The following is a 20,028-nucleotide window of genomic DNA, read 5'->3' on the forward strand; positions in this document are numbered from 1 at the left end:
GCTCCCCGGATCGCTGGAGCGCTTCTAGAGGGGATGCGGGGGTATTAAAGCCTGATTCGCCCTTGTTGGGTGACGGTTTCGTGACCGATGAATGTCCCGGTCCTTCCTCCGGCGCGGCGGTTTTTCCCGCCATAAACGCCCATCCCCCGCTCCTCGCCTCCGCCATCTTGGCCGGCCACGCGGCTCGGACGGCTTCTTCGTGGGCCGCCCTTGAGGTTGGAGACATTAATGCCATGAACGCCCTTAATTTGGGCGACGGCACAAAAGCGGCTAAAGTTAAGCGCCGTTCTTCCCGCGCGGCTCCTTCGTGGAGTGTCGCGCCGGACGCCATTTTGGATGCGCAGCATGTCTCTCCCCCGCTCTTGCGAGCGCCGGTTGAGAGTGCATCTAGGGCTGTTGCCCAGGCTGCGGAAGTGCACAGTCTGGGGGGTTTCTCCCCCGAGTTTGTTTTGCTGCTGCATCAGGCTTTCCTCAGGCAAAACGCTGCCCCTGTTCCCTCTTCTGGTAAAGAGGTTGAGGTTCCCAGAGGTAAACGCCCTCGGGTTGATTTTCAGGCCTTGGAGGACTTGTCTCCTCCGATGTAGATGAGGGCAGCGTGTCTGAGGTCTCCCAACGGTCCTTTGCGGATTCCTTGGAGGAGACGGATCCCCGCTCGGATGGAGCGGATGACCCCTCTGCAGCGCGGCTTTTTAGCCCAGAGGATTTGCCCAACCTGTTGTTACAGGCCATGGACACTTTGAAGTTTCCTCTCCGGAGGACGTCTCTCCCTCAGCCCCTGTTGGCTCTGCCATTATGCTGGGGACGAAGCGCCCGCCTAGAACCTTCCACGTGCATGATGCCATGCACACCTTAATTTCGGCTCAATGGGATGTCCCGGAAACGAGCCTTAAAGTGGCTAGGGCTATGTCCCGTCTCTATCCTGTGGCTGTGAGTGAACGTGAGGCCTATCTGTGGCCTACCGTGGATTCTTTAATCACTGCGGTGACTAAGAAAACGGCGTTGCCGGTGGAAGGTGGCACGGCCCTAAAGGACGCCCAAGACAGAAGATTGGAGGCGGCCTTAAGGTCGTCCTTTGAGGCAGCTGCTTTAAGTTTGCAGGCCTCAGTTTGCGGCTCCTATGTGGCCAGGGCGTGCCTGACTATGGTGCAGCGGGCTTCCCTCTCGGATCTTTCCTTGAGGGCTGATTGGCCGGCCCTGGAATCGGGCTTAGCCTATTTGGCAGACTTGCTGTATGATGTCTTGAGAGCCTCAGCTAAAGGCATGGCTCAGACAGTCTCTGCGCGGCGGTGGCTTTGGCTGAAACATTGGTCTGCTGACCACGCCTCTAAATCCCGCCTGGCTAGATTGCCTTTTAAAGGTAAGCTGCTCTTTGGGGTCGAGCTGGACAAAATCGTGACCGATCTCGGCACGTCTAAGGGCAAGAAATTACCAGAGGTCAGGGCTCGGGCTAGTACTCGTCCCGGTACCTCCAGAGGACGGTTGCAGGAAGCCCGTCGGTACCGCCCGGGCAAGTCGGGTTCCTCTGCCCCCTCTTCCTTCAAGAGGAATTTCTCCCCCAAGCAGCATTCCTTTCGCAGAGACCGCCGTCCCGGAGGTGCTCCCTCCGGTCCTCCCCCAGGGTCTTGTACCCAATGACGGGGCCTTGGTCCACGCCCCAGTGCAGATTGGAGGACGGCTGGCCTCGTTTCTGGGCGAGTGGACCACAATAACTTCAGACGCTTGGGTGCTGGAAGTCATCAGAGACGGCTACAAGCTAGAGTTCTGCCGACCCTTAAGAGACGGGTTTGTACTCTCTCCCTGCAAGTCTCCGGTCAAAGCTGTGGCAGTGCAGCAGACCTTGGACAACCTGATCCGCCGGGGTGCGGTCGTTCCGGTGCCAGAAAATCAGATTGGCAAGGGACGTTACTCCATTTACTTTGTGGTACCAAAGAAAGGAGGTTTTGTCCGGCCTTTCCTCGACCTCAAAGGGGTCAATCGGGCCTTGAAAGTGCGGCACTTTTGCATGGAGACTCTCCGCTCTGTTATAGCGGCAGTGAAGGCAGGAGAGTTCTTGGCTTCCTTGGACATCAAGGAAGCGTACCTGCATATTCCCATCTGGCCTCATCCTGCGTTTTGCAGTCCTGGGACGACACTTCCAGTTCAGAGCCCTCCCTTTTGGGTTGGCTACTGCTCCGCGGACCTTTTCCAAAGTAATGGTGGTCATAGCGGCCTTCCTGCGAAAGGCAGGAGTACAAGTCCATCCTTATCTGGACGACTGGTTGATCCGAGCCCCTCTTATGCAGAGTGCGGCAAAGCTGTGGACCAGGTAGTTGCTCTTTTGAGCTCCCTGGGATGGATCATCAACTAGAAGAAGAAGAGCCAGCTGCGCCCGACTCAGTCCCTGGAGTATCTGGGAGTTCGATTCGACACCCAAGTGGGCAGAGTGTTCCTGCCAGACAATCAGGCTCAGGTGGACTAGTTCCTAGTAGCCTCTCCTCTTCGGGCTTGGGACTATGTGCAGCTGTTGGGCTCTATGCCGGCCACGATGGAAGTAGTGCCCTGGGCCAGGGCTCATATGAGACCACTATACTCTCTCTGCTGCAGCGCTGGACTCCGTTGTCGGAGGATTATGCTGTGCGCCTTCCCTTGGACCCAGCAGTGCGCAAGGCGCTGAGCTGGTGGCTGCAGACAGTCAAGTTGTCTGCAGGAATGCCTCTGGTGACCCCAGAGTGGATTGTCGTCACGACGGACGCCTCTTTGTCGGGCTGGGGAGCCCACTGTTTGGGAAGGACAGCGCAGGGGCTCTGGTCTCCTGCAGAGGCAAAGTGGTCTATCAACCTCCTGGAACTCAGAGCCATTCGGTTGGCGCTTTTGGAGTTCATCCCGGTACTGGTCTTGAAGCCAGTACGGGTCCTGTCGGACAATGCCACGGCTGTGGCCTATGTCTACCGTCAGGGAGGTACCAAGAGCGCCCCTCTAGCCAAGGAGGCCATGAATCTATGCCAGTGGGCGGAAGCGAATCTGGAGCAGCTTTCAGCGGCCCACATTGCCGGGGTCACGAATGTCAAGGCGGTCTTTCTCAGTCGCCATACCTTGGAGCCCGGAGAGTGGCAACTATCTGCTCAGGCGTTCTTGGACATCACGAAGCGCTGGGGCCAGCCGAGCCTAGATCTGATGGCGTCATCGGCCAGTTACCAAGTGCCGCGCTTTTTCAGCAGAGGACGGGACCCTCGATCCCTGGGAGTAGATGCTCTTCTCCAACAGTGGCCGACACAAGAGCTCCTCTATGTGTTCCCGCCCTGGCCCATGTTGGGCAGGGTACTAGACCGGGTGGCAAGCATCCCGGCAGGGTAATCCTGGTGGGTCCGGATTGGCCCAGACGTCCCTGGTATGCGGACTTGATCAGGCTCTCAGTCGACGATCCTCTGCGGCTGTCAGTGGAGCAGGGCCTGTTACATCAGGGTCCCGTGGTGATGGAGGATCCCTCCCCCTTTGGTCTTAAGGCCTGGCTATTGAGCGACAGCGTCTGAGGAAGAAGGGCTTCTCAGACAAGGTCATCGCCACTATGCTAAGAGCGAGGAAGCGCTCTACTTCTACTGCTTACGCCAGGGTTTGGCGTATCTTTGCAGCGTGGTGTGAAGCAGGCTCACTTTCTCCCTTCACTGCTCCAATTTCTTCAGTGTTGGCGTTCCTGCAAGAAGGTCTGGAGAAAGGCCTGTCGCTCAGTTCCCTTAAAGTCCAGGTGGCGGCTCTGGCTTGCTTCAGGGGCCGCCTGAAGGGTGCTTCCCTGGCTTCGCAGCCAGATGTGGTGCGCTTTCTCAGGGAGTTAATCACCTGCGCCCTCCTCTGCACTCAGTGGTGCCTGCGTGGAATATCAACCTGGTGCTAAGAGTATTGCAGAAGCCGCCTTTTGAACCCTTGTCAAGGGCATCTCTGAAAGACCTGACGTGGAAGCAGTCTTTTTGGTGGCTATCCCTTCAGCCAGAAGAGTTTCCGAGCTCCAGGCGCTCTCTTGTCGAGAGCCTTTTCTGCAGTTCACTGAGGCAGGAGTGACTATTCGCACAGTGCCTTCCTTTCTGCCCAAGATTGTTTCTCGCTTCCATGTGAATCAGCAGCTCTGTCTCCCTTCCTTTCGTAGGGAGGGCTACCCAGAGGAGTACTCTGCTCTTAAATATCTGGATGTGAGGCGAGTCATCATCAGATACTTGGAAGTGACCAATGATTTCCGGAAATCGGATCATCTGTTTGTCCTGTTTGCAGGTCCTCGTAGGGGTCTGCAGGCTGCTAAGCCTACAGTGGCAAGATGGGTCAAGGAAACCATTGCAGCGGCTTATGTGGCCGCAAGGAAGGTGCCGCCTATCCAGCTGAAGGCTCACTCCACGAGAGCTCAGGCGGCCTCGATGGCAGAGGCCGGATCCGTCTCCTTGGAAGAGATATGCAAGGCGGCAACTTGGGCTTCGGCTCATACATTCTCCAAGCATTACCGTTTGACGGTGGCTGCACGGGCGGAGGCCCGGTTTGGAGCTTCAGTGTTGAGGTCAGGGATTTCAATGTCCCGCCCTGGGTGAGTACTGCTTCGGTACATCCCACCAGTCTATGGATTGATCAGCTTGATGATATGGAAGGTAAAATTATGTATAATCATACCTGATAATTTTCTTTCCATTAATCATAGCTGATCAATCCATAGCCCCTCCCAGATATCTGTACTGTTTTTATTCTGGTTGCATTTCAGGTTCAAGTTTAGTCTTCAGTTACTTCAGAAAGACTTCGTGTTCAAATTTTTTCACTTGGATTCTTCAAGAGTTGAGACGAGTTTGTGTTACAGTGAGCTGCTGCATTCCTCTCCCCCCCGTTTTACGGGGCTGGATTGAGACATAAATTCTGCCGGCACTCCCTCCCGCTTCGTGCGGCTGTAGGGCAGCTTTGTACCCCTCCCGCTTCGGCGGTGTTAGGGTCAGTCAGCTCCTCCCGCGGTTGCGGTTGCAGGATAAGCCAGATCCCCCCGCATCGGCGGGTGTGGTGTCCCTCCCCCGCTCCGCGGGGATGAGCTGGACGGATTTCCCTCCCCCACTTGTGTGGGGATGAGCTGGGTTAATTCCCCTCCCCCGTTTCGGCGGTGGTGAGCTGGGCAGAGTGTCCCTTCGTGGGTGTAATTCTCTAAGTGCTGAGTCCTGCGGATGGAGCTTTGATATCGACATACTGAGGAGTTTCCGGCAGCACATGACCACATATAGGGAGGCAAAAGTTTGCTCTCTATCTCCACCTGCTGGTAGATGGACACAACCCACCAGTCTATGGATTGATCAGCTATGATTAATGGAAAGAAAATTATCAGGTATGATTATACATAATTTTACCTTTTGGGCCATCCGCGATTCACACAGGCACTCCGGGGCATTCCCAGTCTGCCACATCTAGCCCTCTCTGATGCAACTTCCTGTTGTGAGGGCGGGACACGGCAGAGGGAAGTCCCCGCAGTGCCTGTGTGAATCGCGGATGACCCAAAAATGTAAGCTGCAAGCACTGCAGCGGCGGTGGGGGAAGAAGCAGGAAGCGGCAGATGCCGGACCTGCAGGAGGAGAAAGTAGGGAGCGATGCGCCGCAGCACCCCTGAGAGTACGCTGTGGCACACAGTTTGGGACCCACTGACTTAGAATAATCTAAGGAAATATTTCTGTACAGAAAGGGTGATGGATACATGAAACATTCTCCCAGTAGAGGTGGTAGCAATGAGGACTGTGTCTGAACTCAAAGTATGGGACAATTGCAGAGGATTTCTGAGGGAGAGGAAGGGATTGTTGAGTTAGGGGTCCTTTTACTAAGCAGCGTAAGCGTCTATGTGAGCCTAACGTGTGCCAAAATGGAGTTACCACCCGACTACCACGTGGCTCTTGCGGAAAATTCTTTTTTGGTGCTCGTCCACTATGCGTATCTGAAAAGTATTTTTTATTTTCTGGCGCGCATAGCGGATGTACGCCAAGTGGCACCTGACGCGCATAGGTCATTACCACCCAAATTCTTTACTGCTAGGTCTATGACTGGCGTTAAGGTCTCAGACCCGAAATGGACGCACAGCAATTTGAATTTTGCCGCACGTCCATTTTCGGCAAAAAAAGGCCTTTTTTACAGGTGCGCTGAAAAATGATTAAACCCACGCCTACACTCCCGCAGGCCATTTTTCAGCATGCCTTTGTAAAAGGACCCCTTAGCGAGTATGTGCAGACTATACAGGCAGTATGGTCCTTTTTTTGCCGTCATGTTCTGTGTTTCTATGCTCTTTGAAGAACACGAGTCTCAGAATACTCGTGGTAGTCCAGTGGGCAAAAACAAATTCTTCCTCTGCTGAAGCAGCCAGATGGGAGATGTGTGGAAATGTCAGCTGAAGAGAGAAGTCTAGACAGCAGGTCCTATTCTTTCTAAAATGAGGGTGGCACTTTTTAATGACACAAAATTAGACGAAGGACATCCTGCAGAATAACACATACCATGCTGATCCTTAATAAGAAACCAGCCTTTTCAACTCTTCTGCAATCTTCTCTGATGCAATCCTAGTCCATTTTTAGCAACCATGCTGCTAGCCAATGTATAATTTAAAAGTACATTGCTGTGTGGCTTAATAATTGATGCCTGCATAAAATAGCAATGTGATTGAACAGCATAGCTACATTTCAATGCACACAGTGTGCCCATGAAGTTCACTGTTAAAAGTAGCCATGAAGAGGATAATTTGCAGAAAGCAAAAACTGTCCCCCCATTTTGACTGATGTATCTACCAGTATCAGTTCACCCAACTGCCCAACCACAGCAAGGTCGGCTGTCTGAGAGCTCAAATTGTTGTATGTTTGGCTGTTACTGTACAACTTCTCTAAAATTCTCAATAAATACAAAGATGCAAAAAAAAAAAAAAGTAGGCATTAACATTCTTTGATGCTGTGTTAATTGTTCAATTTGTGCTATTTAGAGCTCAGCATTATATTTCCAAAGGTCTGAGGAGGTAGAATTGTCCTAAACTCTAAGGGGCTGATATTCAGCTGGCTACAAGCAGCACAGTTTTTTATATTTTTGTTACATTTGTACCCCGCGCTTTCCCACTCATGGCAGGCTCAGTGCGGCTTACATGGGGCAATGGAGGGTTAAGTGACTTGCCCAGAGTCACATGGAGCTGCCTGTGCCTGAAGTGGGAATCGAACTCAGTTTCTCAGTTCCCCAGGACCAAAGTCCACCACCCTAACCACTAGGTCACTCCTCCACTGTTGCTACTTGAGATTCTACATGGAATGTTGCTATTCCACCAATGTGGCCACGCAGGCTTCTGCTTCTGTGAGTCTGACGTCCTGCACGTACGTGCAGGACGTCAGACTCACAGAAACAGAAGCCTGCGCAGCCTTCTACATGGAATGTTGCTAGTGGAATAGCAACATTCCATGTAGAATCTCCAATAGAAGCAACATTCCATGTAGAATCTCCAATAGTAGCAACATTCTATGTAGAATCTCCAATAGTATCTATTTTATTTTAGTTACAATTGTACCCCGTGCTTTCCCACTCATGGCAGGCTCAATGCGGCTTACATGGGGCAATGGAGGGTTAAGTGACTTGCCCAGAGTCACAAGGAGCTGCCTGTGCCTGAAGTGGGAATCGAACTCAGTTCCTGAGTTCCCCATGACCAAAGTCCACCACCCTAACCAGTTAAAACCTGCTGCGGATTCTGAACCAGGAAATTCAATGTCACACCGCGTCCTGTGATAGGCATTGAATTTCTGGTTTCATTTTTGGCTGCCAGAACTTAGCCGGCTAAGATGATATTCAGCGCTGACCGGTTAATGGTGTACAGGCTAATAAAATAGAAACCAGGAAAAGAACACCATTTTATGATAGGAAAGATAAACACTCTCACAAAGGAGAAAAAGAGGGAAACAAAGAAAAGGAAGCTGAGGAGAAACAGCTAGGGTAAAGGAAAAGTGGAGGACTTCCAGTTGGTGAGTTTCACTTAATCGGACACTTTGAGTGCCTGCCGAAACAGCCAGGCTTTTAGATTGGCTTTGAAAATCTTAAGGGGAGATTCTGTGCAGAGGGAGCAGGGAAGATTGTTCCAAATGTGGGGAGATGGAAAGAAAAAGGCGCAGCATCTAGTTGATTCATAATGTGTAAACTTAGAGCCGGGGAGAAAAGGCCAATGATCATTGAGAAAGTGGAGCACCCATGCAGGAGAATAGTGAAAAAAGTGAGATAAGTTCCTAGCAGTTAAAGATAGGACTACCGCTAATCATAGTACTGAATATTGGCACTAACCAGCTATATTATTCAATAGAACCAGTTAGCCGCTATGCACTAACCACGAATATTCAGCGGAGATAACTGGTTATATCCCCTGAATATTCATGGTTAGCTCCACTGTGGCACTTTTTGCATGGTGAAGAGGTGGTGTGTGAGGATATTCAGAGGCCCTACGGGGTACTTCTATAACTGAGTGCCTCTATTTAGGTACCCCAAGGACGTGCAGTAAGAACTGATTATAAAACGGAACCTGGGTGCCCAGATTCTCTTATAAGATACTAGCGTAACCCAGCACATTTACTTGCTCACAGTTACACTAGCCATAGACTTAAAATAGTAACATAGTTGATGATGGCAGATAAAGACATGCTGTTACATCCGTGCTCTCCTCGCCCTCTGATGGCCAGAACCGGTGGCTGCTATGAACTGCCATAGACTGTCTTGCTGTTCCTACCCGGTCCAGATTTCAGCCTAGTCCGGTCCGGATCTTCCAGACTGCCAGACTTGCTTGCTTTGTTTGAACCTACACAGCATCTGTAGTTGCCTGGTGATTGCTGCACCTGAGCTTCAGCGGCTGCTGGGCTTATTAGCCATTTTGAAACTCTCTGGCTTTGCCTTTGCATTGCGTCTAAGGCCCTGGTATGTTGGTGCTTTTGCACTTCAGCCTGAGTTTGCTTCCTTGCTCTAGTTCTTGCCTGAAGTCTTGCCTGTTCTAGTTAGTCTATGTTTAGTTTAGAGTATTGCTTGTTTACTGTATTGCTTGTTTCCCAGTCTTGTCTTGTTTGTATGTCTTTGTCTAGTTCTGGGTTTATCTTTGTTTGTTCCCTGCTTCAGTGGCTGCTCGCAGCTTTCAGTTCAGTCTCCTGTCTAGCTGTGTTTGTTCCCTGTTTCAGTGGCTGCTCGCAGCTTTCAGTCCTGTCCTTTAACCTATCCTTTCCCTGCTTGCTGTCCCTGTGCTGCCTAGCTGTTATTCAGTCCTGCCCTGTCCAGTAAATCCTGCCGGCCACCTGAAGCCTGGAGCTCAACTCTTGGTGAAAGGTGGCCACGTGCAGGTGAAGCCTAACTGTTTGTCAGAGATCTGCCCTGTATCTAGTGTGGAGTGGTTTTGCCTGCCACTGCCAGTGGCCCAAGGGCTCACAACCCAGTTTCCAGCTTTGAAAACGTGACACATGCACAGTTCATCCAGTCTGCCCAGCAAGATAAACTCATAGGGGCCAATTTTCAGAGCACAGAAGATAGCTGGGTTGTCTCCTGCGGTTAGCACTGGAAGCTGATATTCAATGCTGGCCGTATCCAGTGACCGGCATTGAATATCCGGTTTAAATTTGGCTGGGTTCAACTTAACTGCCCAAGCCGATATTCAGCACGGGCAAGTTAATTTAGAGCCGGCCAAAAATGGCCACCAAACTTAGCTGGCTCCATGCTGAAAATTGGCGGATAACCAGTTCTATTGTGCAATATAACTGGCTATCTTTTAGTCACTAACCAGCAATATTCAGTGTGGGAAAGCTGGCTATCCCCTGCTGAATATCGCTGGATAGCTGGTTAAGTGCCATCCTAGTGGCCAAATCATTATGAATATCGGGGGGAATAGTGTATGGTATGATGAGGTATAACATACCTTGATCTATCCTTGCCATTTTCAGGGCCCAGATCATAGTAGTCTGCCCAATACTGCTCTTACTCCTTAACTACTAGAGTTGCCGTTGAATGTCACTCTAGTCCATCCAGATCTGTCTAGCCTTAATCAGGGCACAGACCATAGAAGTCTGCTTAGAACTGGTGTAATTGTGGTTGCATAAATGTAACGGGGACATATGTAATTTACAGTATTTAATTTATGCACTTAACTGGGAGCCCCACCTTTGCTTCATCCTTATTCAGCCTATGGCTATGTTCTCTTGAATTTACACACTATAGAAGTGTAGGGTATATTTATTTTATTTATTTATTATCTCATTTATACCCCACATTTTCCCAACTGTATCAGGCTCAATGTGGCTTACATCGCACCGCAGAGGCGAACGCCAATGCAGTAAATTAATCTAATACAATAATAAATCAGGGTCTTGAGCTCATGTTAAAATGATAAAGATACTTGTTAAGGGTTTATATTATATTTTACACTGTATACAAACAAGTTCAAATGTAATGGTATGCTAGAACATTTTATTTGTTCAAAGATGTTTTCAAGTGGATTGTTCTCTGCCTTGAACTTGATGATTAAGCTGATTATAAATGCCAAAATTAAATTCAAGTTAGGTTTGTTATTACAGAATGGTGCTTATTGGCACTTTTGTGGGTAAATATACACCTACATGCGTAAGTGTTAAGATTCTAGACATATATGTGCACAGGGGGCATGTGAATGTGGGCACCTAGATTATAGCATTGTCCTTAAAATGGATAGTGAATATCCTGGCCAGCAGTACTTATCTGGCAGGAGGTGCTGTTTTCTGCATAAGTGCTCTTCAATATTCACTTCAAAGTAGTTTGGAACAGTTGTTTGGAGACAACGTTTAGGGGTCCTTTTACTAAGGTGTGCTGAAAAATGGCCTGCGGTAGTGTAGACGCATGTTTTGGGTGCGCACAGAATTATTTTTTAGCGCACCTACAAAATATGCCTTTTTAAAATTTTTGCCGAAAACAGACATGTGGCAAAATGAAAATTGCCGCGCGTCCATTTTGGGTCTGAGACCTTACCACAAGCTGTTGACCTAGTGGTAAGGTCTCATGCGGTAACCGTGCGGTAATGGTCTACACGCGTCAAATGCCACTTGACGTGCGTAGCTGCTGCGCCCAGAAAATAAAAAATATTTTTCAGATGCGCATAGCGGACGTGCACCAAAATTGAAATTACCGCAAGGGCCACACAGTAACTGGGCGGTAACTCCAATTTGGCACGTGTTGGGTGTGCTTAAGCGCCTACGCGGCTTAGTAAAAGGGCCTTTTAGTTAAAAATCAATAATCTCTCACACTGGACAACCAGTAATTCATACTATCCCTCAAATTCTGTATATGCAGGGATTTCAAGATGGTGCAGCTCTTTTATTCATCATTCCTTGCTTCTCTTCTTTTTTAGGCCAACTGTAAGAACTTCCTCATGGTACTCGACAAGTTTGATGGGAAGCTGCTAGTATGTGGGACAAATGCCTACAAACCAAGATGCTGGCACTTGGTATGTTCTCCTGTATACTTTCTTCATCATATCCCAGTGACTATTCCCAGAATCACATTCCTTTGCTCTGTGGCTTGCTCCATTCTTTTGCTAGCTTTGATTATTATTAGAATGTGAAATATCAATATAAATAGTTAGACGTTGATTTTCATCGGGCACAGCATAACTTTAAATAGGTTTTCTGGCCCTGATACTCGTCAGCAAATATCCAGGTAATAGCAGTCATTATTCGAATATTTGCAGCAGCTGTTACTATCCATGGATTTTCTGGGGTACTATTTATTTACTTTCCAAATCTTTATACCGCCTACAACTGAGCAGTTTACAAAAAAAATAGACAAACCTTAAAATACGCAACACAAAAAACATTATAATAACATGAAAGTACTACTCCTACGCTAACAAAAATATACTACTCCCTTTCTGACCGCTTCAGTACTATACGGCAATAGTGTAGCCAGACGTTTATTTCTGGGTGGGCCCAGGTGTGGACTGGGCCTACACATTTTCTCTCTGCCCCAACTCCTCCCCTCCCCTGCATTAAAAATTAACACCTTGGCTAGTGGGGACCCCTAAGCCCACCAGTTGAAGACATCCTCAGCAGAGCACCCCCCAGGCTGTCTGAACAGTGATGAAGTGTGTGGCATGTTTCTACCACCCACCTACTTTCCTCCCTGTTCAGATGGCCTGAGGGTGGGGCTATGCAGAGGACATCTTCAGTTGGCAGGGCGTGGAGATCACCACCAGCAACACATAAGAATAGCCATACTGGGTTAGACCAATGGCCCAGAATCCTGCTTCCAACAGTGGCCAATCCAGGTCACAAGTACCTGGTAGAAACCGAATTAGTAGCAACATTCTATGCTACCAGTCACGTGGTAAGCAATGGCTTCCCCCCACCCCCTCATGTCCATCTCAATAACAGACTATGGATTTTTCTTCCATGAACTTGTCCAAACGTTTTTTAAAACCCAGATACACTAATCACTGTTATCTCATCCTGGAGCAGCGAGTTCCAGAGTTTAACTATTCTTTCAGTGAAAAAATATTTTCTCCTATTTGTTTTAAAAGTATTTCCATGCAGTTTCATAGTGCCCATTGGTCTTTGTACTTTTTGAAAGAGTGAAAAATTGATTCACTTCTACCTGTTCTAAACCACTCATTCATTACCCCACCCCCCTCAGCCGTCTGTTTTCCAAGCTGATGAGTCCTAATCTCTTTAGCCTTTCCTCATATGGGAGGAGTTCCATCCCCTTTATCATTTTGGTCGCTCTTCTTTGAACCTTTTCTAATTCCGCTATATCTTTTTTGTGATACGGTGACCAGAATTGAATGCAGTAAACGTGAGGTGGCACTATTGAGCGATATAGAGGCATTATAATATTCTTGGTCTTATTTTGCATCCCTTTCCTAATAACTCCTAGCATCCTTTTTGATTTTTTGGCCACTGCTGCACACTGGGCAGAATATTTCAGCATATTGTCTACCATCAGGCTTATTTTTGAAAGAGAAGGACACCCATCTTTCGACACAAATCGGAAGATGGGCGTCCTTCTCACAGGGTCGCCCAAATTGGCATAATTGAAAGCCAATTTTAGGCATCCCCAACTGCTTTCTGTTACGGGGACAACCAAAGTTCCCAGGGGCGTGTTGGAGGCGTAGCAAAGGCAGGACTTGGGCGTGCTTAACACATGGGTGTCCTTGACCCATAATGAAAAAAAAAAGGGCATCCCTGACTTTACCTGGTCCTTTTTTTCTTACAACCGAGCCACAAAAAGGTGCCCGAACTGACCAGATGACCACCGGAGGGAATTGGGGATGACCTCCCCTTTCTCCCCCAGTGGTCACTAACCCCCTCCCACCGTCAAAAAATTTTTTTTTAAATATTTTTTGCCAGCCTCTATGCCAGCCTCAAATATCATACCCAGTTCCATGAAAGCAATATCCAGGTCCCTGGAGCAGTTTTAGTTGGTGCAATGCACTTCAGGCAGGCGGACCCAGGCCCATCCACCCCACTACCTGTTATGCTTGTGGTGGTAAATGTGAGCCCTTCAAAACCCAGCAGAAATCGAAGGACCCGCAGCAATGCGGTTCCTACAGGCCAATTTCGCTGCTCAATACTGATGATAAGATATTCACTAAAATTCTGGTGCGTAGGCTGCGGGGACTGATGCCACACCTAATACATGAGGATCAAGTAGGCTTCATAGAGGGCCGGCAAGGTTGTGATAATATTAGGTGCCTCCTGCATGTGATCCAGCAGGTTAGGGATGAGACCACCCCGGTGCTATTGTTCTCAGTGGACGCTGAGAAAGCATTTGACCGGGTGGACTGGGCCTTTTTGTTTAAAATGCTGCGACAGGTGGGCCTTGGGGACAGATTTCTCCATTGGGTGAACTTGCTATATTCCAGCCCCCTGGCGGCACTGAGAATTAATGGCTCGAGGTCCAGGCTGGTCGAGCTCCATCGAGGCACGCGGCAGGGTTGCGCTCTCTCTCCCCTATTATTTGCCTTGTCTATAGAACCTTTAGCTAAAACAATAAGAGAGCATATAGCCATACGCGGCATGCTCAGAGGCAGTAAGGAGCATAAGATTATGCTTTTTGCAGATGACATCTTAATGACGCTGGCCAACCCATCCAGTTCATTCCAGTCCGTCATGGAAGTGCTCCAGCAATACGGCCGCATGTCAGGATTTAAAATTAATATTACAAAATCAGAGATACTTAATATTTCGACGCCCCCACAGGAGGTAGAGATAATAAAAAAGACCTATCCGTTCATGTGGGCAGCAAAGTCCATACGGTATCTGGGTGTTCAGATTACAGCTCAGGCAGAAAACTTATTCGCTGCTAACTACCCAAAAAAGGCCCAAGAACTATTCTTAGAATTAGACAGATGGGAGGGTCTCAATATTTCCTGGACAGGAAGGATTAATGCAATTAAAATGATACTCTTGCCAAAGCTCCTGTACCTCTTTGTAGCTTTACCTGTACCGATCCCACGGGCCTATTTCAGGCAACTGAATAAGAGAATGTTTGCTTACATATGGAAGAAAAGGCCTCCAAGGGTACGTTGTGCGATAATGTACCAACAGCCAAAGTTGGGGGGCATGGGAGTCCGCAACTTTTTTCTATATTATCAGGCGGCCCAGTTAAGGGTCCTGGCTGAGTGGGAACCGCGAAATACAAAAACAATGGCTCCACTGGGAAAGAGCATGGATGGGTAATCGCTATCTGGGTAATACGCTATGGAGGAGGAAAGAGGATATACAATCTGAGGCACGTAGGCTCCTGATAGGGATGAGCCACCTGCTATACACATGGCTTTCAATAAGGAAGAAGGTGTTTCCAGATAGACTATATTTTCTACAGACAGCTATCTGTGCTGCCCCGGGGTTCCCTTGGGGTGTGACTGAAAGGGCGTATCAGATATGGGCAAATAAGGGCTTGTATACCCTGGGGCAAGTTTGGGAAGAAGGGAGAGTAAAGGGATTTGAGGGGCTAAAAGAAGAATACGACTTAGGTGATAGAGACTTTCAGGCTCATTTTCAAAGCACTTAGCCTCCCAAAGTTCCATAGAAACCTATGGAACTTAGCCTCCCAAAGTGCTTTGAAAATATGCCTGATGGTATATTATTGTTTGAGGAACTATATGCTCAAGAGGGCGGGAGAGGAACTGGAACTCACAGAAACTGGGCTAGAGCGAGCAATGAGAGGGGGAGGGGGGAAGGGGAGTATAATGAGGATCTACCGGGCACTATTGCTCCTGACCTCCCCAATAGAATACTATACATGTAGATGGGAAGATACCTTGCAGAGTACATTTTCGGCTGAGGGGTGGGACAGTAGCTTTAGATTCTTATTAAAACCATCCATAGCTCAACCACTGATTGAGAACGGATACAAAATGTTATACTGGTGGTACTACACACCAGAGAGAATACATAAGATCTACCCAGAGGTTCCCGCAGACTGTTGGAGAAAATGTGGAGAAGTGGGAACTTTCATGCATGTTTGGTGGGAGTGCCCAAAAGTGCAAGCATTCTGGCAGCAAGTGCTTGAGGTGGTTAATAACCTGAGTAAAGGGTCATACCCGACCAGAGCAGAATATTGCCTGCTTTATACGCAACCGCCAGGTTACCGTGCACAGGAACACAAGCTTGCTATAATAATCTTTGCATCAGCCAGACTGGGCATGGAAGCAGGTGGAGGTTCCATCGATGTATAGAGTGGGCCTCAAGTTGAACCATGTTTATCAGATGTCTAAATTAACAGCATTGAGGAAAGGGCACATTCAGAAATTTCAAAAAGTATGGGAGCCATATGAGAAGAATAAGGATGTCTTTAACCCGCAGGCTGATAAAGGAGGGGAAGAGGGGGGAGGGTGTGGGGGAATAGAGACTAGGGGGTTGTGATCTACTATATTAGGGGTAACATGCTTGCCTGTTTAATGTTTCTTGTATTAAAGGTTGCTTGGGTCTGCATACCCAAAAAATTGTTGCTTTTGAAAATCCAATAAAAAATTATTAAAAAAAAAAAAAAAAACCCCAGCAGAAATCCACTGTACCCACATCTAGGTGCCCCCCTTCATCCCTAAGGGCTATAGTAGTGGTGTACAGTTGTGGGTAGTGGGTTTTGGGTGGCTCAGCAAACAAGGTAAGGGAGCTATGTACCTGGGAGCTTTTTCTGAAGTCCACTGCAGTGCCCCCTAGGGTGCCCGATTGGTGTCCTGGCATGTCAGGGGGACCAGTGCACTACGAATGCTGGCTCTATGTTTGTCTATGTGTTCTGCAATTTTATTCTTCATAATAATTTCCAATGAGATGCGCCACTTCTGGGTGGGCCTGAACTCAAAGTGGGTGGGCCCCTGTCCATCCAGGCCCACCTATGGCAATGCTACACAGAAAATGCTGCAGCAGTGCATGGGCAGAATGTCAAGGTATCTGGAGAGTGGTGGTAGTTCGCTATCCAGAATACTTTAAGACAACAAAAAAAGCTGTCCTAACTTTATCTGAATAATTATCTGGATAGCAGTCTGAATATCACTTCTATCCAGACAGCTCTGATGAACAGAAACATAATGTAAAAGGTCTATGAAACCAAAAATAAATGGCAATCTGAGTTGTGCACTGTTTTTAGAATAGTGCTTAACACTAGGATCTGCGCCCAGTTTCGGGCATGAGGATTTACACTAACTGAAATCTGATGTAAATCCTCATGCCTAGAATAGACATGGATCCCCTGTATTTTGCATCCATCTGTAGTGAATACCCCGACCCACCCATGCTCCTTCCATGGTCTCGCTCCCTTTGCAGTTGCACATAAAAAAATGTACATGTGCATCTTTATAGCATAGTGCCTAGTAAGATGTGTGTATAAATTCAAATTGTTGCCAATTAGCACCAACAGTTGACAGGCCAGCTGAGAGGGGCGTAAGATTCCCTTTGGCCCGGCCTCAGGGTCCGTCTCTCTCCTGCTCCTGACGCGTCCCAACAGGAGCTGGAGATAGAAAACTCCGGCGCCAGTCCCCCCTTAGAGGCTGGGGAGGAGCAGACACAGGGCTTTGTGGTCTCGGTTTGGCTGATGGGGGTCGCCAAGCCCCGCCAGCAGAAGCCTTCCTCCAGCGCTATTCTCCGCTCCATTGCCTGCTCTGCAGCTGCTTTACCCCTCACGTCGAGCATGCTCAGCATGGGTGATGTGAGGGAAAAGGCAGCCGCAGGGCAGGCAATGTGGTGGAGGACAGCGCTGGAGGAACGAGGAAAGCTTCTGCTGGCGGGGCTTGGGGACCCCCGCCAGTCAAGGTATGTGAAGTTGTGATGGGGGGGGCAGGGAGGTGGGGCAAAATGTGCCCCCCCACACTTTGGGCTCTGGACCTCCTCAATTTTTGTTGTCTGGCTATGCGGCGGCCCAGGGGGGTGGGCAGCAGCAGCAGTGGTCCTGGAGGGGCCCAGCAGCAGTGGCCCTGCCCCGGGCCCTGCTCAGTCTCTCGGCGGTCCTGATTATTGATTGTTAGCACCCAATTATTGGTAATAAGCTCATTCAATTAAATTACACATGCAAATTAGGCAGGCACCTAAATTTGCATGCACAATTTTGAGTGACATTTATAGAATTTGGGGGAATGTCTATCCTGCTTATAATCGAAAGAGAAAAACGCCTATATTTCGACCCAAATCGGGAGATGGGCGTTTTTCTCACAAAGGCGCCCAAATCGGTATAATCGAAAGCCGATTTTGGGCGTTTCCAACTGCACTCTGTCGCGGAAACGAATAAAGTTAATGGGGGCGTGACGGAGGCATGGTGGAGGCGGGACTGAGGCGTGGTTATCAGCTGAGGAGAGATGGGCGTCTTTAGCTGATAATCGAAAAAAAAAAAAAGGCGTTTTGTCACTTTTTTTGGACCTTTTTTTCTCATGAACAAGTCCCAAGAAAGTGCCCCAACTGCCCAGATGACCACTGGAGGGAATCGGGTATGACCTCCCCGGACTCCCCCAGTGGTCACTAACCCCCTCCCACAAAAAAAAAAACCCACTTTAAAAACTTTTTTTCCAGCCTGTATGCCAGCCTCAAATGCCGTACCCACCTCCATGACAGCAGAATGTGTTTGATCCTGTCACAGCCTTTCCCTGGGTCAGATGTGGCTCTCGGGTGCAGTACAGGGTCACATCAGCATTGCATTGTGGTGGGTGTAGGGTATTGGGCTCCGTGATTTCATTAGCTTGTGTTACAGTCTCACGATGTTGGTAGTTGGTAGGCTCTTCTCCCATGGTGCTTTTCCCCCTGCCTACTGGGTCAGAGTGTGCCCTGTTGTGTTTCCTGTTGTAGTCCATGCGGTAGTGGCCATTTTTGTAAGCCAGTTTTAGTTCCCTTTCCTGTGTTAGCCACATTAGAGAACTTAGTTCTTACCTTGAAGGTGGCTGAAAGAGGGCATTGTACAGCATTCTGCCAGCTCTGACCTACTGCTCATCTCAGTACCAGGGAGACTCATTGCACAACCTCTGATCTGCAGTTAACTGTGAGTAAACGCGGTTATTCCAATAAAGGACGTTTTCAGAGAGATTAGTCTTCAGATGTCAACTGGTGTGCCAATGTTATACAGCAGCAACAAGTCTTAGAGGCATGTGTGTATGCAGGTCCCTGGAGCACTTTTAGTGGGTACCGCAGTGCACTTCAGCCAGGTGGCCCCAGGCCCATCCCCCCCCACCTGTAACACTTGTGCTGGTAAATGGGAGGCCTCCAAAACCCACTGTACCCACATGTAGGTGCCCCCTTCACCCCTAAGAGCTATGGTAGTGTTGTACATTTGTGGGTAGTGGGTTTTGGGGGAGGGAGGTTGGGTGCTCAGCACCCGTGGTAAGGGAGCTATGCATGTGGGAGCATTGTCTGAAGTCCACCGCACTGACTTCTAGGGTGCCCAGTTGGTGTCCTGGCATGTCAGGGGGGCGAGTGTACTACGAATCGTGGCCCCTCCCACAACCAAATGCTCGGATTAGGACGTTTTTGAGCTGGGCGTTTTTTGTTTCCATTATCGCTAAAAAAACAAACGCCCAGCTCAAAAACGTCCATTTTTTTGAAAATACGGTTCGGCCCGCCCCTTCACGGACCCGTTCTCGGAGATAAACGCCCATGGAGATAGGCGTTTGCGTTCAATTATGCCCCTCCACATTTACAATCCTTGATGTGCCCAAGGTCTGCCCTCTCCTCTATGCTCCTGCATCTGGTAGATGGGTTTTGAATCCCCCCTGCTGCTCTGTAAGTTCCTCTTTATTTTTGAGACTTTCAGTAGCCTCAGTCTCCTCCTTCTTTCTCTCAGGTATCAACAGTTTCTAGGCCATGGGCCTATCTGCAATGTTTCATTGGTTTCTTACTCTTCCACTCCTCACAAATTGTGCGGTCTTTCAGTATTTAGAAAAGTCCTGCCTTTCATCTCTAGGACATAGTGCTCCTTGCTCATTAACAATTTCTCCTTCTGCTCAGCCTCTCTGGAAGTTGTGGAACCTCTTCCACAGATCCATTCTTTCCTCACTTTCCCTCCTTTCTGATGTGGCCAGTGTAGAGTGATGTGCTGTCCAGATGCTCACAATATACTGTAGGAATATGGGTCCCACATTGGTCAAGAGGTCCCTAATATCAAGAGCTAACTCCTGTTGACATGGCGTGAGTGGAGTGTGCTGAAATGTTGGTGCATAAGAGCTGACTTACATTAAACGTACTCTGTAATAGCTTAGGTACGCAAAATTGCTGTTATAGATTTTGCACTCAGTGCACTGCATTTTGACGCCTAATTTTTGGTGCACTTCATAGACTTGCTCCCTATGGGCCAGATTCTATATATGGTGCCTAAAAAAATCCACATGGACTAACATTTCAGCCTAAGCGTATTCTATTAGCGGCACCTAGAGTTAGGTACAGTATATAGAATACGCTTACTTGATATCCCAGCGCCTAAAACTACACACATCCATTTACATCAACGAAAATGTGGTGTAAATCCCAGCACATAAATTTAGGCACAGAGGGCCATATTCTATAATTATGTGCATAAATTCTGGATCGCCCACAAAATGCCCATTTCCCCACCTATAACCAT

General features: G+C 48.6%; 1 protein-coding gene across 1 annotated transcript in view; it reads left to right on the forward strand.

The window, feature by feature from the left end:
- Nucleotides 1–20,028, forward strand: part of SEMA7A (semaphorin 7A (John Milton Hagen blood group)) — a 162,533-nt gene that overhangs the window by 88,430 nt on the left and 54,075 nt on the right. Inside the window, exon 4 of the mRNA XM_030187003.1 lies at nt 11,342–11,437. Coding sequence (XP_030042863.1) covers nt 11,342–11,437 — 96 coding nt within the window. The remainder of the gene's footprint in view (nt 1–11,341; nt 11,438–20,028) is intronic.

This window comes from Microcaecilia unicolor, chromosome 1, assembly GCF_901765095.1.
Source record: "Microcaecilia unicolor chromosome 1, aMicUni1.1, whole genome shotgun sequence".
NCBI lineage: Eukaryota > Metazoa > Chordata > Amphibia > Gymnophiona > Siphonopidae > Microcaecilia > Microcaecilia unicolor.